The sequence below is a fragment of the Dasypus novemcinctus genome, chromosome 17 (assembly GCF_030445035.2).
Source record: "Dasypus novemcinctus isolate mDasNov1 chromosome 17, mDasNov1.1.hap2, whole genome shotgun sequence".
In the NCBI taxonomy this organism is placed as follows: Eukaryota; Metazoa; Chordata; class Mammalia; order Cingulata; family Dasypodidae; genus Dasypus; species Dasypus novemcinctus.
In genome coordinates, this window is record NC_080689.1 from 82,395,771 (window position 1) to 82,420,887 (window position 25,117).

Here is a 25,117-nt window from a genome sequence, read left to right on the forward strand (position 1 = left end):
CATAAGTTGTATTTTCCCTCAATCTACTATTTTTAAATATATTTTTATGACAGAAGTTTAAGCTTACAAAACAATCATACACATGTGCAGAATTCACAAACAACACCCCTCTATCAACACAACACACCATCGAGGAACATTTTTTAGAGATTATGAGAAAGTATCATCAGATTATTACAAGGTCCTTAGCATATATTTGGCACACCTTTTCCATACTCCCTCATTATCAATGCATTACATCTTTGGCATTGATGCATGAATATTACATTATTACTGTTAACCACAGTCCATTAGTGACTCCAGTTGTATTTCTCCCATGCTTCTCCACATTCTCACCACCCTGTAATAATGATGCACACTTGCTCTAGCTCAGCAAGGTCACTCTCGTCTCTGTACGATAAACTACAATTCTCATCCACTTCTGGGTCTACTGTGCTATTCATTCCCTAGACAATTCTCTAACTTTCTTCAATTTGGTATTTACATCCCTAGACTACCATTTTCAGCCACATTCAAATTTTTAAACCAGCTGTTACTCACTAAATGTGTTACCATCCACTGTATACATTTCCACACTTTTACAGCTAAGTTAAATAAAACATCTAGATACATTAAACATCAGTAGCCCATCTCAGCCATCCTCTTATCTCCTTTAAGAAAACACCACCTACTACAATGTCTTGAAGAAATTTTCTACATTTTCTTCTAGAGGCAATATGGTTCTTGCATTTATATTTAGGCTATTGATCCATTTTGTGTTAAATTTTGGATAAGGTGTGGGAGAGGGCTTCTCTTTCCTTCTTTTGGGTATGGATATCCAGCTCTTTCAGCACCATTTTTTGAATGGACAGTTCTGCCAGAGCTAAGTGTGTTTGACACGCTAGTCAAAAATCACTTGACCATAGATGTGAGTGTCTGTTTCTGAACCATCAATTTGGTTCCATTGGTCTCTGTGTTTGTCTTTATGATAGTAGCATGCTGCTTTTACAAAGGTACCTAGGTAATACAATTTAAATTCTGGACATGAGAGTTCACCAACTTTGCTTTTCCTCTTTAAGATGCTTCTGCCTAATCAGGACAGCTCACCCTTCCCCATAAAATTGTAAACATGTTTTCCATTATTTAGAAATTCTGGTAGAGTATTTATCTGGATTGCATTGAATCTCTACATCAATTTGAGTAAAACTGACATCTTAATGATATTTGGTTTTCTAAATTTTGAGCATTGAATGTTCTTTCAATTATTTAAGTCTTTCTGATTTCTTTTACCAATTAGTTGTATTTTTCTGGATAGAAGTGCTTTGCATCATTGGTTAAGTTTAATCCTGAATATTTGTTTTATTCTGTCATATTATTTTCACCACTATTTTGATACTTTCATTACTTTTATTGATAAAATCTTCATTCCTTCATGCTCTTCCAGGCCTCTCTTTCCAGTCTTCTGTTTTCAGGCTGTAGCACACCCTTTAGTATGTCCTGCAAAACTGGTCCCTTGGTTTATTTGTATGGGAGTATGTTGTACTTCTTGATATGGAAATCTCTGTCCTTCAGTAGGGTTGGGATATTTTCTACCATTATATCTTCAAATATTCCTTATGCCCCTTTTCCCTTCTCTTCTCTTTCTGGGAAATCCATGACACATGTTATTTCTTTAGCCACCTCAATGAATTTATTAAGGAGAGCTGTTTGAACATCTATGATTACTTGTTTCAACTCCTTTATGTCATCTGGAGGCTTATCTTGCTCCTTTAACTGGGTCATATCTTCCTGTTTTTTGGTGTTGATAGAAATTTATTGTTGGTACCTTGATGTCTGGTATCCTAGAGTATTCATTCAGGGTGGATTTTTTCTCTTTAGTTTAGGACTTTCTTGCCCTTTCTCCCTTGCTAGTTGTGTAGTAGGAGTCAAGAATGCAGTTGGTGTTGTGAGTTGTGGAGGCTCAAGTTGCCCACAGTGCCCCAAGGACTGAGGAAATTTCTTCCACATTTCTTCTTGCCTGGTTTTCAGACCAAGCTACTTCTGTGTATAATAATCCAAGTTGTGTAGTTCTAGACTGTTGTTGCCCAGAGAGACTTATGAAGCTTCAGGTGCCTTTCTCTGCTTCCTGGGGCTGGAATGGTTGCCCAGACAGACTTATGAATTCAGGTGCCTTTCTCTGCTTCCTGGGGCTGGGATGGAGCTACAGATTTGGGGAGCAATCTATGCATTACAGGTCCAAGATGACCACAGTTGTCCATACATATCATGCTCTTCTGTCAGTGTTAGCAAAATGCACCATCATTTACCTGGAAAGGTTGCAGGGCTCGACAGCTTCCTCTCTGCAAGAGGTGGGACTGAATCCTAGGCTTGAGCTGCAGGCCAACCTGGGTGAAAGATACCTGTCCCTACAATCATGGTGATTTTCAGTGAGCCTGCTTGTCCTCATGCTGTGTGCATAGTCAAAATGGTGGCTACCAATCACTCTCTGACTTGGACATTTTAAAACTTTAGCTATTTTTAGAGTTATACTCTAGGCATCCTGTTTTAGTAATCAGTAGCTGAAATCAGTGGTCAACCATCTCTTCCTCCTTGTTTTTGGGAAATGAAGATCCATATTCCCTCACAGGATAGCTGCTGAGGCGGCCTGCATGGCCAAGTAAGATGATCACCAGCCTCCTTGGTGTGGCCTATATTTTCGTGGATAGGCTGGTGCATGCCTTTCCAGGTATGTCTCTGCCAGAGGTGGGCCTGGGGTTTCTGCTAGAAGGGCAATTTGGTCAGGATGGAAAGAAGCTGGTCCCTACCAGCACTGTGATTTTAGGTACATGCTGCTTCCCTTGTGCCAGAGGAGGAGTTAAAATTGTGTTACTGGCCTCTTTTTGACTTGGACAGGTACAAACTTTAGCTCTTCTTAGGATTATAATATAACCCTCAGTATTTACTAGTCAATATCTTAAATTGGTCCCAAATCATCTCTTTCTTCTCCATTTTTGGGAAGCAGAGCTTCCAATGCCAGACATGGAATCAGTCCGTAGGCAGCATGTGTAGCCAGTGGAAGATGAGCACTAATCTCTGGGATGTGGAGTGCCCTCCTCACAAATCTTCACCGTAGATGGGGAGTATTCTCCTTCCAATCTTTCAACGATGTTGCAGGATGACCTTCTTGTCTCCTGGAGCCAACAGACAGGTGCTTTAGATAGCTCTGGGTGATTACTAACTGCCCTATAGCATGAACTGAATCTAGGAGCTCCTTCCTCTGCCACCATCTTCTTGGTTCTATTTCTCCTTACTTATATATTTATATGTGGGAAGAGGTCATATCTTGTCTTGAATTCTCTATTAACACTAAGATGGAAAACAGTAATTGCATTTAGCAATTTATTTACAGTTGCTAGACTCACACAATTTTGACATAACATGTAGAAATTTTTGTAATATGCATCTCTGAGTCTAAAATATTTCAGACTGAATCCTCTACCATGATGGTGGCAGTAGATGTCTTCAAACTCCAATGTCTCATGACTGGCATCCAGCATTGATGTTGCCATCAGGAGTGTCGACCATCCATCTGTAGTAGGAGTGGGATCATGTCTTTCTCCTTTTGTGATGTCCCACACTGTGTTAATGCCATCAGACTTCCAAAACGTTTTCTATGTTGCCCCAACTTGTGATAAAATATGTAAGCCACACGATATTCATATTATACTTTCATTTTTGCTTAGCAAAACCCACTCCATTTCTGTTGTTTGCATCCATGAGAACTAATCCCCAAAATATTTTTCATGTTTGGTAACATTACTCTTTATCAAAATTTATTTCCCCTTGAATATATATGGCTATGCTAAACTATTTTCATTTCTGCTAATTTATGAATAGCAAAAAAAATCTAAAATTTACTTATTAGTTTATTATTTAGACTTATTTTACTTGTAAATAAAGTTGACATAATTTATGTCATTTATTTATCTTTTCATTCATATACTTATTACACAAATACTAGTTGCAATCTCATACAGTCCTCGTACTCTATTTTTGTAGTAGGATTATATTAATGGCTTTTAATGAATAACCAGGCTTTTGGATGAGGGAGGATGGGAGATCAACCCAACAAAATACAGGGTTCTTCCATCTCAGTGTGTTGATCCTAATAGGGCTCACTTACCTTGTCAAGTAGGTGACAGTACCTGCAGGGATGGGGCAATGCTTTCCAGGAAGCTTTGTATGCTCTAAATCAGCATTCACTCTATGGTGCTATTTCTCTCCTAGCTGGGATTCACAATCCTGGAATCAAGGGGTGGACATGCAAGTGGCACCACTCACTATTATGCCTGTGATCCACCAGGAAAGTTTTTGTTTCCTGTCCCTGCAACCTTAAGCTCAACTGGTCTTCACGTCTTTGTCCCAAAAGGAGGAGTGCTTCCACCAGGAAACATAAACACTATTCCATTGATCTTGAAGGTAAGACAGCAGCCTGCTCACTTTGGTCTTTTCATACCTCTGAATCAAAAGAGAAAGAGGGAATTACTTTACTGGCTGGGGTGATTGATCCTATCAAGAGGAAAAGGACTGCTACTACACAATGGTGGTAAGGAAGAGTTTGTCTGTGATGCAGATGACCTAGGGCACCTCCTAGTATCACCATGCTCTGTGACTAAAGTCAATGGAAAACTGCAACAAGTCAACCCAGGCACGACTATCAATGGCCAAGAATCTTCAGGAACGAAGGCTTGAGTCATCCCATCAGGCAAAGAAAAACGGCCAACTGAGGTGCTGGTTGAGGGTGAAAGGAACGTGGAATAGGTAGTGGAAGAATGTAGTGATGAATATGTACTTTAACCATGTGACCAGCTACAGAAATGAAGTCTACAATGGTCATGAATATTTAATCCTAGCTAGTGTTAATAAACAATTTCAGTAGAATTTTAGGATACAGGATCAGCGGGTAAAAATCAGGCTAAATGTAATTTATACAAGATAAGTTTGATTTTATCCTTTGGGTGGATTCATGCTTTATTGATATCTACCAATTAAATTGATTTATTTTAATAAAAGAAAGCAATACACAGAAGATGGCAATCATCTCTTTCTTTCATACACCTACTAAGAACTACTCTATTTTGTAAATACACCTATCAATAAATGAGTACAGTTTTCCCTATGACCTTGATCCCTAGAGTATGAAGTTTATGTTTATAGTCCAGGCACTTCCTAGTCCCAGAAATTGAAGCTACTTTACTACTGTGTGGTACAAGTATATAAAAACTATTTCATGTTTTCTAGGATTGTTGTGAGGCTCAGTGAGTCTATACATGTAAAATATTTGAGAAGTGCCCTGCACTAACACCACATTTGGGCACTGTCTTCATTTTCAGAATCCACAGGTGGCTGTTTCTTAGTGTATTGTGTCCTGAGTCTTTATCATAATAAAGATATATCCTCACACCTCAGAAGCCTCTAGTTTCTGATGTAACCATTTTTTTTTTGGTCTGTTCTTCTCTTGAACACTCTGCATATTCCTGCTTTTGCCAATACCACAATAAAGTCAGAGATTGATCTTTAATTTCAAAACCACATCTTCATTTTTTAGTCCTCAAACAGTTTGTCATTTCTTTACTTTTAAGATAAATGTAATGATTATCATGTTATGCTTTATTTATCTCAATCTTCATAAAATGATGCTAAAAACATTGAATTCTGTCCTTGATGTCACTGGGACAGCTTATATGTTGCAGCATTAGTTTCTAAATGCCGGTTCATGAACTTGTGCAGACAGGCTACAAATTCAGTGACTTTGCTCAGGAGAGATTTCCAAACTCCAATTCTGGAAATTTTGACTAGTTTGTCCAAATGTGGCTCAAGATTCTTATTTCCAAACATTTTGACACCTGATTCTGATATTCAGCTAATTTGAGATGCTGAGATGATCTTAGTTGATTATGTAATTGGTGAACTTTCAGAGACTGAGATCTTTGGTCAATTTCTCAACCTTCCCTTTTCAATAATGTCTGAAAAAGTCTATCTTTATATCAATTGTTGTAGTGTATTTTGCTGTTTAACATTAGTTCCAAATTTTTTATTACCTAGAAAGTGTCATTAATAGCTACAATTTTAAAAATCATTGTGGTTTTAGTAATTGTTTGTTTATGTTTTTCTTCTAGGCTTTGCTCTGGTCTTAGTTAATGAGATCCCAGTGTAGAACAGAGCTGTCTCTACAATGTGGTTAAATCTGAAAGAAACCTGTATCAACAATTCTTGTGTTCCTCACCATTTCCTTATCATCTTGGGAGAGATAACTCCATCTAGTCTCGGAAGATACTGGATGAAATATTTGATGCATCAGAAACCCCCATTCTCTTGGGTACACTCCCTGGGTCTCTGCTGTCCACCTTGATGCACGAAGATGCCAAGTTGTATTTGGTGTAAATAGTGGCAAACATGGGAGCTTATACGTTAATCAAATTTAAAATATTTGCTGGAGAATAGACACAGGAGTCCTGCCATGGAAGTAATAAAGGGCAATATAAATTCCCTTGCTAAAGTGGCTCTGTCTTTTAGTGTATGGGGTTCATTGTGACTATTTTCTTGTTTCTCTCCAGCATTTTTTTCTCAAAAAACCTTTTTGGCAGCAATAAAAAAAGAAAAATAAATGCTCAAGAGCAGAAATTAATGAATATTTTTCTTTTTAAAAATGGGTCTATCTTTTTTATACTCTAAAAAAGTTTTCAGGGAAACGGACTTTGGCCCAGTGGTTAGGGCGTCCGTCTACCATATGGGAGGTCCGCGGTTCAAGCCCCGGGCCTCCTTGACCCGTGTGGAGCTGGCCATGCGCAGCGCTGATGCACTCAAGGAGTGCCGTGCCACCCAAGGGTGTCCCCCGCGTGGGGGAGCCCCACGCGCAAGGAATGAGCCCGTGAGGAAAGCAGCCCAGCGTGAAAAGAAAGAGCAGCCTGCCCAGGAATGGCGCCACCCACACTTCCTGTGCCGCTGACGACAACAGAAGCGGACAAAGAAACAAGACGCAGCAAATAGACACCAAGAACAGACAACCAGGGGAGGGGGGGAATTAAATAAATAAATAAATCTTTAAAAAAATAAAAAAAAATAAATAAAAAAGTTTTCAAAATATTTATATTACATAAATTTTACAAAAAAATATTGCACCCAACCCCTTCCACATTTTGCCACATTAACAACATCCTTATTTTTTGTGGTACATTTGCTATCATTGATGAACACATTTTGGAATACTGCCGCTTGGCATCAATTTTAGTTTATATTGTAATTTACACTATCTCCTGACCATTTTTGTAAATTATGACAAGACATACAATGACCTGTATCCGATTATGCACATGAGGTGGGAACGGAGAGTCAGCAGCACAACTTGGCTTTCTTTGAAAAATCCAATTTAAGAAAGAATCTGATCAGAATACATAGATCTAGAAATGTATTCCATTAAACCTATTCTCAGCCATGGAAAAAATCTTTTTGCCTACCAGTGGGACACATACCCTGGTTGAAGATTTTGCTCTAAAGTAGGTTTGTTTGGACCAAAGGGTCCATTTAAGTCAGGAAAATCAGGAGTCAAAAATCACTATTTCAAGTTGTGCAACTCTCACTTGCCAAGTGCGATGCTGAATGTCTGGAGCAAGTGTTTTAATGTCACTGCAGATGGGGTCTGGCTTTAGAGTAGGATTATCTTACATGACCTCATCATTTCAGACCTCACTTGGTTAAATACAATGTTCACTCAACTATACAGATATCTCTCTCCACGTGCTTTGTTAAGTAAGTTTTTATTTTTAAATAATTTTAGATTCCTATATAAGTTGTAGAAGTTGTCCCGAGAGTCCCTGCACATCATTGCCTACTTTTCCCTAATATTTACATCTTACATAATATGGTACATTTGTCAAACTAAGAGATTTACATTGGTACAAATTTAGTACCTATACTCCAGACTTCATTCAGATGTATCTAATTTTTCACTCCTGTACTGTGCCCCTTCCAGGTTCCAATTCAGGACACCACATGCATTTGGTTTCCATGAATCTATTACAGGATTATCGTGTGACATTTACTGAAAATGTCTTGGTCACTGCTAATGCATTGCTCACATTTTAAGGGAACAGCATACTATTTTATTCTATACATCTAAATTCTATGCATTTAACAATAAATCTTATCATTTCCAGTTTAAAGATTAATTTTGCTTCATATTAAGAATTTGCTAACACATTACTTTCATCCATTCATGCCCAAATGAATTGAGCACATTCACTGGGGCCCTGTATCTATACAGGGGAAAAAGAATTCCTTACATAATGTAGAATTGTTTGAGAACCTGAAGCACATTAGGTCTGGCTGCATATGAATCATGCCTCATATATCAATCAGCCTGATTTCATGTCTGTAACAGCAGCACTTGACTTGCCTGCCCCCTGGCAAGTTCATGGGGAAGGGTGAGCTGTGCCCAGAAAATGTACTTGCTAAGTTGATTTTATGTATAATTAATTGAGATTTTTTTGGTCACTTGAACAACAGGAGTATACAAAATTAAATAAAACACGTAGAATTGTAAATTCTAAATAAATTAAAGCATAATACAATTTATCTCTTAGATCAAGACAACATGCAACATTCCCATTTTTTCCCAGGTAAAAGGAACGCGTCATCTCGTCTTAAGCAAATGTGAAGACAGCAGCTTGGTTCAGGTCTACCTGGGAAGTCCCCAGTGCACTGGCCTCTTACCAACAGCCCTGTCTAGAATTTCTTCAGCTGTCAGAGAACATGGCCATGGACACAGAGGGGACAGATCCTGACCACCTTCAAAGCTAGTTCTGCTCTTACCTGTATTTTCATAGCACAGTATTCAGCCCTGACCCTATGGATGTGGTAAACATCAGGAAATCATCTGTGGGTAAAAGTGGCATAAAGCACATCACATTTCATGAGAAGAAACATGTGTCAGCATCATTCAACCATGAGCTAAATGGGATGATAACTCTTGTATCTGGATTTATGACTTCCCTTTTCACATGTGGTTATTTTAATACATATATATATATATAATTTACTCTTATTTCATAACTAATTAGCAATTTATTAGGTCAGAGTTTTGTATATCAGGAGTCTGGGTCCAGTGTTGATGATTCTCTTCTCAGATTCCTACATGGTTAAATAGGGCTGCCTTCTGTCCAGAGCACAGAGTTCTCTTCCAAGCTCATGGGGCTTGGCAGAATCAGTTCCTCAGGTGGCAGTGCTGAGATCCCATGTCCTTGCTGGATGTCAGATCTCTCCTCCTAGAGCCTGCCTGCATTCCTTGCCACATGGTGCTCTGGAACTCCACAATCAACTTCAGATGTATTCGTCCTTTTCAAATACCAATTATTTATGAATTTCTCTGGGCTCTTTCTCTCTGACTAGTAGAGCAAGATTTAATGGACCCCCCTTCTTAAAGTTAATAGCTTTAATTGTATCTGCAAAATCACATCACAGCAGCACCTGAACAGTGTTTCAACAACTGAGAGAAGGTGTGAATGTACTAGGGACAGGAGTCCCAGGCTTTTTTGGAATTACTCTTAACAGAATATGTTGTTTTTAAATCATTTGTCAAAGATTTATTTGGTCTAAATTGGATCTTTGGGATTGGGGGAGCATTTGGAAATTTTCACTTTTAAAAATCCTTATATGACAGAAAGCTTGTTTCCCAGCTGCACTGAAACGTTAGTGGCTTCCACTGTGTCTGCATCTTTGGAGTGTTATAGCTTGTAAAATGATCCAAAATACCTGCTAAAATGAAAAATTAATTCAAACTCTTGTTCCATGGATTCTCATAGTACATAACCTAATCCTCAAACTTTCATCGAATTAATATTCCCCTTGGAACATGCCTGTTCCACTTTCACACTCTGTTTCATTAGTTATTCTTAAATATCCAGGACCATCTTTTCCCAAGTCCTGTTCATTTTCTGAAGTGCTCTTCACTGGGCTTTGAAGGACAACCCCCTCCTCTATTCACGCATTAGGTCAACTGTCCCCTACTTGAAGACAACATTTCCTTACTTCACATTTTACGTGGACCCCTCTGGCACAGTTACCCTTCATGACACATCCTCATTTGTTATCTTGTCATCCATGATGGCTTTAAATTTTATATTTTTGAATGTGTGTAAGGATGGGAAGGAAATTATATTGAACGAATGCAGGAAACCTCTCACTAAGTAGTAGAAATTTGAGCAAAATAAGCAAATTTAAGAATGTATGTTAAATGCAACTTCATGGAAGAGGAGGAAAAAATACATGGGTGGAAAGAGCAAACCTGAATTAATTATTAACATCTAAATATAAATACATGGTGAACTAAGAACAAGGTGGATTGTTGATAAGGAACGCCTTCCCTGATGAGGTGGGTATGTGCAGAACCATTCCTGAATGCTGGGAGGGGACCCCTCCTAAGGTAAAGTGCTCAGAAGGAGACAAACTACAGAAAATGAACTTGTTAATTCAAATTAGAACAATACATGCCTTAAGTCATTCACGTTGAAGGAAAACCTCTTAGGACCTTTGGAAAAAGTCTGCAGGAAGAGTTATACTCATGATAGTGGAAGAAATTTTTACACATATAGTTGTTAAAGTGTCCTAAATTTTCTCTTACCTCTGACTATTCCTGCAGAGGGTTGATCCTGAAATGGACCAGGTTCACATGGCCCTACCTTTCCTGAGTAACAGCTTAGCTCAGAGGAGGAAATCTCAAAGAAGTAGGTTAGTAATGGCTGCAGAAAAGTTACTTGTTCACTGTGTAACCTCCCAGTAAAATGAATCATTCTACTTGTTCCTAATTTAATATCCTATGCCTCGAAGTGTTCATGATATTGTTATTTGCATAATTCTAAAAGTATCATCGGCTTTGGGTACAAATAAATGAAGAACTGCTCTATCAGACCTTTCGAACTGAAGCCATTTTACCTATGACCACTAGGTGGAGGTGTTACACTTCATGTCTCCTAATCACTACTATTGTGATTTTAGAAAGTGGTCGACTAAAATGATAGTCCTAAGGGTGACTTGTAAGTATTTGGTGACTCATTTCTGGGAGTAATACTGCACTAAGGGCAATACAGAGGACTAGTTTGGGATATATTAAGTGAGGTTCCTTTGGGATGTTGAAGAGGAGCTTCAAATATCTGTTTAAAATTTAGAATAGACTGAGATAGATATACCATACGTGCACTACATCTTAATCTATCCAATGATAAGGGTCTTTTCCACCTAGGTTTTGGCACCATATTTATAACATTTATTTAAGTTATGATATCACACTTACAGATGTATGTATTTTCTTACAAATTCCTTTTGTTTTCAAGATGGGCACAGTTGATTTGACAGAGTACAATTGCTGATAAAATATTTCATTTTCTGAATTGTGCTGAATATTGTTGAAAATTGTGGTGTTAAGTTGATTTCTTGCCTTTTGCAGGTGAGTAGTTACATTTCCTGTGGTCATGATATTTTTATCTCCTTCCACTGTTTATCTTCACAACTCACTGCACTGGTACATTTGACTTTATACTCCCTATTGATTTGCATATGCTCCTCGGGGACTTGGTTGTCTGCTCAGGGCTCTATTAATGCAGGTTCCCTGGAGATGGGGCCTGAGTGCATCAGTCGGGTGAGCAAGATGATGTCACATTCCCAACAGCTCATCCTGCTGGTGCTCTGGGCCTCAGGTGAGAGGTTTAGAAGAGTATTATCTTTATAAATTTGGAGAATGGTTTTAACATGCAGAGTGAGCAAACCATGTCATCTAAAGCAGATCTGAATATATATGATAAATAAGAAAACCTACACTTAGATTCATATTTTATACATTTGTGATTTAATGCATGATCAATGCTCTTTTCTGGTTTCAGGTGCCAGTGGGGACATCGTGATGACCCAGTCTCCAGGCTCTGTGGCTGCATCTGCAGGAGAGACCATCACCCTCAAGTGCAAGGCCAGTCAGAGTGTTAGCAGCTACTTACATTGGTACCACCAGAAACCAGGACAGGCTCCTAAACTGCTCATCTATAATGCATCCAAGCGGCCATCTGGGGTCCCTGATCGATTCAGTGGCAGTGGGTCTGGAACAGATTACACTCTCACCATCAGCAGATTTCAGCCTGAGGATCTGGGAGATTATTACTGTCAGCAAAGTAACAGCAGACCTCCCACGGTGCTTCAACCTCGAACACAAACCTCCTCCCCAGGGGTGTAGGGCAGTGAGTCTTGCAGCACTAGCTGCTTCCTCTTCAAATAGACTTGAATGGGATTGCTTCCTCCATCTGTCTGAGAAACCACATCCTTTAGGGGGCTGTACCATAGAAATCTTTCTTTCACTTGGTGAGATCAAATGACAGGGTGAATTGACCTCTAGGCTAGGGTTTTTTTACATTTCACGCCCTGATGCATTGATTCTCTATTCATTGTACCTCCTTAATATTTAAAATTTTATCATCTTCTTTCCTTTTCACTTGCATCTTCATCCTTCTCCCCCTTCATCCTCCATCTCTGGTGCTTCCCAAAATTAAATCCTTGATCCTTCATATTCAAAACTTCCTCTATGGAAGGGCATTTACCTCCCTTACTCATTTCCTTCACTGGACCCTTTGCCATCCATGCCTTTCTTTTCATCATCACAAAAGATGATTTGATTTCCTACTCTACCTCTGTTTTTATTTAGATAGCTATTTTCATTTCTCATTACCATCAAATAATAATTGTGGGTGCCTTAATGTACTATACTCATTGAAGAATGCTTAGGTTATAAGGGATGATGCTCAGCCAATGAAATATGTTGATTTTAGTTTGGCCACTCTTCCATGGCTGGAATTGAAACCTCCACTCCAAAAATATGGGGGAGGAAGAGACAGTTGGGCACCAACTTCAGTTACTCATGAATAAATTCAGTGGACAAAAATATAATCCTAAGAACAGCTGAAGTTCAAAATTATTCCAGTGAGAAAGAGGCCGGTAGCTGGCATCTTAACTGTCTGCCTGGCAGAGAGAAAGCAGGGAGGACTGAAAATCACAGTGCTGGTGGGGACTCACTTCAGTCCATCCAGGCCATATTGCAGGTCTAGCCTAGGCCCCAGCCCCACCTCTACAGGGAGGAAGCTGGGGCCCTGTGGCAGCTTCTCTAGGAAATTACTGGCCAGGTCTCAGATGCATTTGATCACCCGATGTTGGCAATGCAAGTCACCAGTCCAATTCTGTGGCTGGAATTGGAAGCTCCATTCCCAAAAAGAAGGGAGGAGATGTTTGGCCACTGCTTTCAGCTACTGATTAGGATATTTGGCTGGCTAAAGTATAATCATAAGAATATCTAAAGTTTGAAACTGTTGAAGTCTGAAAGAGGCTGTTGCCCTCCACTTTGACCCTGCCCCCAGTGTGAGAGGTAACAGGGCTGAACAAAAATCACATTGACTGTAGGAACCAGGTTATTTCACCCAGGACACTCTGCAGCCTTAGACCAGGCTTCAGCCCCACCTCTTGCAGAGAGGATGCTGGCACGCCCTGCACAAGTCTATCCAGGTAACTTCAGGTACATTAGGCTGGCAAACACTGAATAATCAGAATTCTACCCGGGTAACTGTGGTCATCTTTAGACCCAAACTGCATAGATTTTTGCCCACACCTGCAGCTCCACCCCTACCCAAGGCAAGGGAGAAAGGGGTGTGAAGCTTCATCAGTCTCTCTGGGCAGCTATAGTCTAGGCCAGCACAACTTGTGTTATTCCACAAAGTTGTGACTTTGTCCCTACCCCTAGCAAAGAAGAAAGTTGGGAGAAGCTTCCTTGGTGCCTTGTAGAATGAGGGCATCGTCAGCCGCCTTATCTTGTAACACCAACTACATCATTGTCTCCTACTACACAACCAGCAAGGGAGAAAGGGCAGGAAGTCCTAAACTAAAGTGAAAAACAACACCCAGAATAAATACTGTAGTAAGCCAGATGCCAAGACACCAATAAAAACTTACAATCCCCTCCAAGAAACAGGAAACTATGGCCCTGTTAGAGGAAAAAGATAAGCCTCCAGATTACATAAAGGAGTTGAGACAACTAATCATATATGTTCAAACAAATCTCCTTAATAAATTCAATAAGATGGCTAAAGAGATTAAGGATATTAAGAAGAGATTGGATGAGCACAAAATAAAATTTGAGGGCATACATAGAAAAAAAAAACAGATCTTATGGGAATGAGTGGTGCAATAAGTCAAATTTAAAAATATTGGAATCAGGAAACAGACTTGGCCCAGTAGTTAGGGCATCCGTCTACCACATGGGAGGTCCGCGGTTCAAACCCCGGGCCTCCTTGACCTGTGTGGAGCTGGCCCATGCGCAGTGCTGATGCACGCAAGAAGTACTGCGCCACGCAGGGTTGTCCCCCGTGTAGGGGAGCCCCACGCGCAAGGAGTGCACCCGTATGGAGAGCCGCCCAGCGCGAAAGAAAGTGTAGCCTGCCCAGGAATGGCGCCGCCCACACTTCCGGTGCCGCTGACGACAACAGAAGCGGACAAAGAAACAAGACGCAGCAAATAGACACAGAGAACAGACAACCGGGGGAGGGGAGGAATTAAATAAATAAATAAATCTTTTTAAAAAAATATTGGAACCATAAATAGCAGACTTGAGGAACAGAAGATAGGATTGGTGCCCTTAAAAAATGGCCTCTGAAAGTGAACATACAAAAGAACAGATGAAGAAAAGAATGGAAAAAATTTAACGAGGCCTCAGGGAACTAATGACATGAAACTCATGCAAACATACATCTCATGGGTATCCCAGAATGAGAAGAGAAGGGGAAAGGGGCAGAAGGAATATTTGAAGAAATAATGGTAGAAAATTTCCCAACCCTATTGAAGGACATAGATATCCCTGTCTAAGAAGCCCAGTGTATTCCCATTCAAAATACTCCAAATAGATCAACTTCAGGACATACTCTGATCAAAATTTCAAATGCCAAAGACAAAGTGAGAATTCTGAGAACAAGATAAAAGCAATGCAAAAAAAATTAGGGTACGCAATAAGACGAGGGCTGATTTCTCACAAGAAACCATGGAGACAAGAAGACAGTAGTATGGTATATTTGTGATGCTACAAAAGAAAAACATCCATTCAAGTATCTTATATTTGGCAAGATTATATTTCAAAAATGAGCGTGAGTTTAGAATATCAGAGATAAACAGAATTTGGGAGAATTTTTAAAGAAGAGACCAGATTTTCAAGAAACACTAAAGGGTGTGCTAGAGCCTGAAAAGAAAAGACAGGAGAGAGAGGCCTGGAAGAGAGTCTATAAATGAAGATTATATCAATAAAAGTACCAAATGTTAAAAGAGTGGTGAAAATAAAATATCGCAGATAACACTCAAATAGGCAGGAATAAACTTAACCAATTATACAAAGCACTAGTATTCAGAAAACTGCAACTCAATGTTAAAAGAAATAAAAATTGGCCTAAATAACTGGAGGAACATTCCATTCTCATGCATTGGAGGATGAACATCATTAAGATGTCAACTCTAATTTAGATATAGATTCAATGTAATCCTGATAAAAATTCTACCAGGATTTTTTAAAATTGAAAATGCAATTATCAAAATTTTTTGGAAGGGTAAAGGGCCTGAATAGCCAGAAACATTTAAAGAAAAGCAAACTCTCATCTCCAGATTTTAAAGCATGTTATCTAGCTATAGTGGTAAAACAGCATGGTACTAGCATAAAGACAGACACATAGACAAATGGAATCCAACTGATGCTTCAGAAACAGACCTTCATATGTATGGTCAAGTGAATTTTGACTATCCTGTCCAATCTACACATCTTGGGCAGAACAGTCCATTCAACAAATGGTACTGAAAGAACTGGATATCTATAGCCAAAAGAAGAACAGAGGACCCCTTTCTCACACCTTATCCAAAAATTAATTCAAAGTGAATCAAAAATCTAAAAGTAAAAGCAAGAACCATAAAGCTTCTAGAAGAAAATATAGGAAAATATCTTCGAGACCTGGTAGTAGGTGGAAGATTCTCAAAGGAGATAAGGGGAGAACAGGTACAGACTACTGATATTTAATGCTGTAGAAGTTTTAATTAGCTTTACTGTATAAGTGTGGAAATGTATACAGTGGATGATAATACATGGTGATTAACAGTTAGTTTATAAAATGGGATGTGGCTGAAAATGGCTGTCTAGGGATGTAAAAACCAGTTGACAGAATGCTAGAGAATATTCTAGGGACTGAATAGCATGGCAAACCAAGAGGTGGATGGGAACTGTGTTGGGTGGTACAAATGCAAGAATGTCCTTTGTTAGCTGGGGTAAATGTACATCATTATTGCAGGGTGGTGGGAATGTGAGGAAGCATGGGAAAAATACAGCTGGCGTGAACTGTGGATTATGGTTAGCAGCAATTATATAATATTCTTGAGTCTATGCCAAAGATGTTATTTGTTGATAATGGGGCAGTACGCAAAATGTGTGCCAAAAGTATACTATGGAGGTGGTAATAATCAGATGACATTATCTTACCTGTAACGAATATCCTGCCACAGTATGATGTGTTGCTAGAGGGGTGTTGCTTGGACATTCTGCACATGTACATAATTGTTTTATGGAATTACAACTTTTATCATAAAAATGTATTAAAAAGTAATAACAGGGTGTTTTGGGGGAAATACACCAAATGTAAGATAATGACTATAATTAGTAGTAAGATTTTGATATTCTTTCTTCATGTGCAACAAACATCTCACAACAATGCAAGGTGTTGGTGGAAGTTTGATGTATGGGATTCCTGTATGATGTTATGCATGTTTGCTTTGTAAATTCACAACTTTTATTATACAATTATTGTTTTTTTGTCTTCATATATAAATGATATAAATATAATAATAATAGGGTGGGTTGGGGAAAATTCTTTGGTTAGTAGTAATATGTTGACAATACTCTTTAACAACTAGTTAAGGTTGTGCCAGGGTGTTCCCAAGCCCTGAGCGGGCTGTTTCAGGGACTTGCAGGGTGGGAGGTGTCTGGATGTCGATTTGGTGAGACAGTGACTGAGGACATTCTTGTGAGTGGTGGAATTTTGGGTTTCTGATATGGAGGCCAGAAGTGGTGGGTGGGACACCTCCCCTTATGGCTGGTGTCCCAGCTGCAGCTATCCCTGAAGGCTTTATTGTGCTGCAGTGTTCCCAGGCCCCGTGTTAAACAGATGCATGGTTCCCAGGTCTATGTCCCCTAAACCCTGCTGGCCCACACTCCAGAGACTCACACACTTTGAGTCTGCAGTATCACAGACTTCCCATACCTGAATCCACTGCACCCTGAGGTACATCTGAGTCCTTGATTACCCTAACCCTCTGCATTTTGTGTTGTATTTTTTTCTCTCTCTCTCCTTGAACTTGGAGGAGTGTACCAGCTGACTCGGGGAGAGTCTGGGAAGAAAGCAGAGGCGAATCTGCTGAGAAAGCCCAATTTACCTAAACGTCCTGGGATAGGAAAGTTGGTCTTGGAGAAGATGGAGTCAGAAAATCAATTAGAACTCCCTAGCATGCCTAAGGGAGAGGGAATGTAAGATGTGCTATCTAAGCTTCCAATAGCATATTTGGGGTTTCTGGTGAGGTGTAGACACTCTCACGCTGGAAATAAAGAGCCATAGTCTTCTGTGTTGAGTTGGTTCAACAAGAACCTACTTGAATCTCCTACTGGACCTCTCAGGCAGATTTTCTGCCACCCTGGGAGAGAGAGAAGTGAGGAAGGGAGAGAGAAGTTACATAATATACTTAGTATATTCCTATACTAGCTTGAAATGTTGGTTCTCTTTTTGTTTGTTTGTTTTTTGTTTTTGTCGTGGTTGCTAATATTGCATTGTATCCTGGTCTTTTCTCTCATTTCATCCCACAAGGTTCTTCCTAATTTATTTAATTTTTTTCTTTTTCTTTTTCTTGCTTGTTTCTCTGCTTTTCTTTGCCCCCCTTTTTTCTCTTCCCTTTTTTTTCTTTTCTCTCTTTTTCTTCTTTTTTATTTTATTTTCTTTATACAGTAGGTGCCACAGGGAGTGCTTCATATTTGCTATGTTTCCTCATCCTCCATTTCCTCTTTTCTCTGTGTATTGATTTTGACCACCCAAACTATCCACATTCTGCTACATTGTTCTATTCTCCATCATCTACTGTTTCTCTTACATTTCACCTCCCTTTCTTTGGCCCCCAAATTGTCTGACATTTAAATTCTAATACCTTTGTTCTGTTTTCTCTCTTTTATCTACTCTTGATATTATTGTCTTTTTTTCTCTTTCCCTCTCTCATGAAAACACTGGCCTTTTAATTCATACTATATTCCTCCCCATATTCAGTTGACTGTCTCAATATATAGGTACTCTACTTACTGCTATAACTCTACACAACTTATATGGGTCTAATATCCATTCTCCTAGATCTGACATTGTTGCGCTGTTAACATTTATTACCAACACTACTTTATGTATTTTCTTTTCTTACTCATTTTGCTCTCCCTGCCCCTAATGTTTTCCTTCAAAGTGAACTTAGCCAGCAACAAGAAAATAGAGTAAGAAGAACAAAGTGACTAAGAGAGACATAACATTTATGCAAGACAACAACTAATCAATCCCCAAGGCTAGAGAAAGAAGCTAAGGAACTGATTTAACCCACCAAGATAAAATGATGACCAGACAGCAACAAAAAACTACAAGCCAAACAAATAATCAGGAAAAGGTGGTCAAATCCAATCAACAAACTAAAAACCAGGAAGAGGAGCCAAACATCAGACAAGTAATTAAAGATCTCAAAACATTTATTAGAGACCAACTTAATGAAGTAAAGGAAGAGACTAACAATATGAAGAAATCACTTGGAGAGGAAATTGCAGAAATACACAAAAAGATAACAGCTATGATGGTGATGAACATCACAGTTCAAGAAATCAAAAATACACTCTCAGCAAATAGCAGCAGATTAGAAGAGGCAGAGGAGAGAATTAGTGATGTGGAAGACAGTACATCTGAAATCAAACAGATAGTATAACTGATAGATAAAAAGTGAAAAAAAAAAATCCAGCTGGGACTTAGGGACCTGAATGACAATGCAAAATTCACAAACCTATGTATTATAGGCATCCCAGAAGGAGAAGAGAAGGAAAAGGGGACAGAAGAGGTGTTGGAGGAAATAATGGCTGAAAAATTACCAAATCTGCTGAGGGAGATGGATGTAAATGCAAAGGAAGCACAATGCACCCCAAACACTATAAACCCCAACAGGCACACCCCAAGACATATATTTGTCAAATTATCCAATGTTCAAGACAAAGAGAACATTCTAAAAGCAGAAAGAGAAAAGAGAAAAAACACATACAAGGGAAGCTCCATAAGATTAAGTGCTGATTTCTCATCTGAAATGATGGAGGCAAGAAGGCAGTGTTATGATATAGTCAAGGTACTAAAAGAAAAAAAATTTCCAACCAAGAATACTCTACCCAGCAAGCTGGCATTCAAAAATGAGAGAGAATTCAAAATATTCACAGATAAACAGAAATTAAAAGGGTATGTCAACAAGAACACTGCCCTTCAAGAAATACTAAAGGGAGTGCTGCAGGAAGAAAGAAACAGGAGAGGCAGAGATGGAAGAGAGTGTAAAGCAACCAAAAATACAAAAAGAGAAGGAAAAAAAACAAGCAAAATCTGACAAACATAAGACCAGACAAAATATGGCTAAAATAAATAATTCCTTGAAAGTAATAACACTGAATATCAATGATCAAACTCACGTGTCAAAATATTCAGACTGGAAGATTGGATAAGGAAATATAACCCATCTATTTGCTGTCTACAAGAAACACATCTTAGATCCAGTGATTCAAGGAGGTTGAAAGTGAATGGCTGGAAAACAAACGTACAAGCAAACAATAACCAAAAATGGCAGGAGTAGCTATATTAATATCAGACAAAATAGACTTTAAATGCAAAATGATTTTAAGAGACAAAAATGGATACTACATATTAGTGAAAGGTATAATCTTTCAAGAGGAATGAACAATCATAAATATTTATGCTCCTAACAAGGGCACATCCAAATATGTGAGGCAAATACTGGAAAAAGTAAGTGAAAGAATAGATGTCTCTACAATTATTGTGGGAGACTTTAATATACCACTATCAACTTTGAACAGAACATCTCAAAAGAGAATCAATAAAGAAACAAATCTTTGAACAGTATATTAGAGGAGCTGGACCTAATAGACATATACAGATCATTACACCCAAATACAGCAGTATATACATTTTTCTCAAGTGCACATAAATCATTCTCCAAGATAGACCATATACTTGGACACAAAGAAAGGCTCAGTGAATTCAGAAAGATCGAAATCATACAAAATAATATCTCTGACCACAGTGGAGTGAAGCTGGAAATCTGCAAGGGCCAGAGGCCCAGATTTCACACCATGATATGGAAATTAAACAGCACACTCTTAGAAAAACAGTGGGTCAAAGAGCAAATCTCAAAAGAAATTAATAACTACTGTGAAACTAATGATAATGATAGCACAACATACCGAAACTTATGGGATGCAGCAAAAGCAGTACTGAGAGGGAAATTTATAGCCATAAATTTATACATCAAAAAAGAAGAAAGCTAAAATTGAAAACTAACTGCACATTTGGAGGAATTAGTAAAAGAAAAACCAACAAAGTAACCCCACAGGAAGAAGAATGAAAGAAATAATGAAAATAAAGAGCAGAACTAAATGAAATAGAAAATAAGAAAGCACTTGAAAAGATAACCAAAACCAAGAGCTGGTTCTTTGAGAAGATCAATAAAATTGACAAACCCTTAGCAATAATCAAAAAGAAAAAAAGAGAAAAGATGCAAATACACAAAATAAGAAATGAGAAAGGAGATATCACCACTCACCCCACAGAAATAAAGACTATTATAAGAGAATACTTTGAAAAACTATATTCCAACAAAAATGACAATTCGGAGGAAATGGACAAATTCCTAGAAACACATAAGCAGCCTATATTGATGAAAGAAGAAATTGATAATCTCAACAAACCAATCACAAGTAAAGAGATAGAATTAGTCATTAAAAACCTCCTAACTAAAAAGAGCCAGGGCCAGATGACTTCACAGGTGAATTGTACACAACATTATGGAAAGAACTTACGCCAATCTTCCTGAAACTCTTCCAAAAAATCAAAACAGGAGGAACATTACCTAACTCATTCTATGATGCCAATATTACCCTAGTGCCAAGGCCAAACAAAGACACCACAAGAAAGGAAAATACAGACCAATTTCTCTAATGAACCTAGACACAATAATCCATAACAAAATACTTACTAACTGTATTCAACAACACATTAAATGAATGGTACACCAAGACCAAGTGGGATTCATTCCAGGTATGCAAGGATGGTTCAACATAAGAAAATCAATCAATGTAATACACCATATAAACAGTTTGAAGGGAAAGAAAAACACATGATTTTATCTATAGATGCAGAAAAAGCATTTGACAAAATACAGAACCCTTTCTTGATAAAAACACTGCAAAAGATTGGAATAGAAGGAAACTTTCTGAACATGATAAAGAGTATATAGGAAAAAACCACAGCCAACATTGTTTACAATGGTGAAATCCTAAAATCTTTCCCTCTAAGGTCAGGAAAAAGACAAGGAGGCCCACTCTCACCTCTTCTACTTAACATTGTCTTAGAAGTACTCGCTCAAGCACTGAGACAAGAAGCAGATATAAAAGGCATTCAAATTGGAAAGGAAGAGTCAAAATTTCAGTATTTGCAGATGACATGATCCTATACATAGAAAACCCTGATCGGTCTACAACAAAGATTCTAGAATTCATAAATAAGTTTAGCAAGGTTGCAGGTTGTAAGATCAATGTGCAAAAATCGGTAGCATTTCTCTACACCAATAATGAGTAATCTCAGGGGAAATCAAGAAACAAATACCATTTACAATAGTAAATAAAAAATCAAATACCTAAGAATAAATTTAACTGAAGAGATAAAAGACTTATACACAGAGAACTACACAAGACTGTTCAAGGAAATCAAAGAAGACCTAAATAAATGGAAGAATATTCCCTGTTCATGGATAGGAAGACTAAATATTATTATGATGTTTATCCTACCAAAACTGATCTGTACATTCAATACAATCCCAATAAAAATCAACAGAGCATTCTTTAATGAACTAGAAAACTAGATATGAAATTTATTTGGAAAGGAAAGAGACCCCAAATAGCCAAAAACATTGAAAAAGAAAAATGAAATTGGAGGAATCACACTACCTAACTTCAAAACATACTACAAAGCTACATACTACAAAGAATGAACTTTATTGAACATTCAGGGTCAATTTCCTTTCTTGCCCTTGCCCATGATCTTGGCTCATGTAAGGACTGGAGCTGTTATCTGGTACAGAGTGGAGGAGATCTTGTTGATGTAGTACAGACCAACCATGAAGAAGATGAAACAGGTGGTGACACAGACTCGGTGGATGAGGCCATATGCAAAGAGAGCCAACAATAGGCAGAGGTCTTGGCACAAGGAGAGACGCACAGACCAATGGAACTGAATTGAGATTTCTGATATAGATCCTCATATATGTAGTCATATAATATTCAATGAAGCCACCAAACCTTCTCAACTGGGAAAGAACGGCCTATTCAACAAATGGTGCCTGGAGAACTGGATATCCATATGTAAAAGAATGAAAGAGGATTACCAACTCACACCTTATACAAAAATCAACTCTATTTGGATTAAAGACCTAAATATAAGAGCCAAGACCATAAAGACTTTGGAAAGCAGTGTAGGGAAGCATCTACAGGTGCTTGTAATAGGAAATGGCTTCATGAACTGTGGGGAGCCACCCGCTGTGAAGCCTATTTACAACCTCCAACAACATGGCGGTCTTCTTCTTCTTCTTCTTCTTCTTCTTCTTCTTCTTCTTCTTCTTCTTCTTCTTCTTCTTCTTCTTCTTCTTCTTCTTCCTTCTTCTTCTTCTTCTTCCTCTTTCTTCTTCTTCTTCTTCCTCTTTCTTCTTCTTCTTCTTCTTCTTCTTCTTCTTCTTCTTCTTCTTCTTTCTTTTCTTCTTTTCTTCTTCCTCTTCTTCCTTCTTCCTCTTCTTCCTTCTTCTTCCTTCTTCTTCTTCCTTCTTCTTCTTCTTCTTCTTCTTTCTTCTTCTTCTTCTTTCTTTTCTTCTTTTCTTCTTCCTCTTCTTCCTTCTTCCTCTTCTTCCTTCTTCTTCTTCCTTCTTCTTCTTCCTTCTTCTTCTTCTTTCTTCTTCTTTTTCTTCTTCCTTCTTCTTCTTCCTCTTTCTTCTTCTTCTTCTTCTTCTTCTTCTTCTTCTTCTTCTTCTTCTTCTTTTCTTCTTCTTCTTTCTTCTTCTTCTTCTTCTTTCTTCTTCTCCTTCTTCTTCTCCTTCTTCTCCTTCTTCTCCTTGTTCTCCTTCTTTCTTCTTCTTTCTTCTTCTTTCTTCTTCTTTCTTCTTCTTCTTCTTTCTTCTTTCTTCTTCTTCTTCTTTCTTCTTCTTCTTTCTTTTCTTCTTTTCTTCTTCCTCTTCTTCCTTCTTCTTCTTCTTTCTTTTCTTCTTCCTCTTCTTCCTTCTTCCTCTTCTTCCTTCTTCTTCTTCTTTCTTCTTCTTCTTTTTCTTCTTCTTTCTTCTTCTTCTTTCTTCTTCTTCTTCTTTCTTCTTCTTCTTTCTTCTTCCTCTTCTCCTCCTCCCTTGTTCTCCCCTTCCCGCCACAACTCTGGTAAACACAGCAGCACGCATGCGCAAGGCGGGAAACTCTGCAGACCGGGTGCTAACTTTCAGCCAATCCCGTCCTTGGATGCCTGTCACCTGCAAGACTAGCCTATCACCTATGGACATGCTCCCTTCCCTCAGTATAAATTCTACTGTCCTACCCCTAATAAACGAGGCTTGATCAGAAATCCTGTCTTGCCTCCATTCTTTCTCGTCCCCTGCCCCTACCCCCACTTCTTCCCACAGGTCCCTGGAATCCGCCCCCGCCAGTTCAGGACAATGAACTTCACACGCAAAGCAGGACCAGGAAAAGAACAAGTAGATGAATGCAACTTCCTCAAAATTAAAGCCTACCTTGCCTCAAAGGAGTTTGTCAAGAAAGTGAAAAGAGAGCTTACACGATGGGAGAAAATATTTTGTAACCATATACCTGAATGGAGACTTATAACCTGCATATATAAAGAATTCCTCCATCTGAAAAATAAAAAGGCAAACAACCCATTTAAAAAATGGGAAAAAGATTTAAACAGACACTTCTCCAAAGAAGAAATACAAATGGCTAAAAAGCACATGAAAAAATGCTCCAAATCTCTAGCTATTATGGAAATGCAAATCAAAACTACAATGAGATATGATCTTACTCCCATTAGATGGGCAACTATGAAAAAAACAGAAGATGACAATTGCTGGAGAGGATATGGAGGAATGGGAACGCTCATCCACTGCTGGTGGGAATGGAGAAGGATCCAGCCATTCTGGAGGACAGCTTGGTGGTTTCTCAAAAAACTAACCATATACACTGCTGAGTATATACCCAAAAGACTGAAAACAAGGACACAAACCGATATATGCACATCAATGTTTATAGCAGCTTTGTTCACTATTGCCAAAAGCTGGAATCAACCCAAATGCCCATCAACAGATGAATGAATAAATAAAACGTGGTATATACACTCAGTGGATACTACTCAGCTTTAAGAATGAATACACATCAAACACACGTGATAAAATGGATGAATCTTGAGAACTTTATGTTGAGTAAAGCAACCCAGGCAATCAAGGACAAATACTACATGACCTCAATGATATGAAAGAAGTAAACCAAGCTGCCTCAGAGAACTAGAGACTGGATGATAGGCTTAAAAGAAATTGGGGGGGTAGAGGAAGGATGTAAGCTGACACCTACATGGGTGAAATCTATGATAAGCTGAAAATAAATATTTGTAAAGGAAGGGATAAAATGGGGGAACAGGGTGGCCTTTGGATGGGGCTTTGCAGGCTTGAGGGGGGCTAGGGATGGGAGGAT

The 25,117-nt window shown here is 38.5% G+C and overlaps 2 gene segments (V, D, J or C); both read left to right on the plus strand.

The window, feature by feature from the left end:
• Positions 1-25,117, plus strand: part of LOC131273778 (immunoglobulin kappa variable 3-20-like) — a 1,006,205-nt gene that overhangs the window by 436,875 nt on the left and 544,213 nt on the right.
• On the plus strand, positions 11,636-12,235 carry LOC101440186 (immunoglobulin kappa variable 1-39-like). The segment is given in 2 exon segments: positions 11,636-11,708; positions 11,892-12,235. Coding segments are annotated over 2 exon segments (393 nt in total).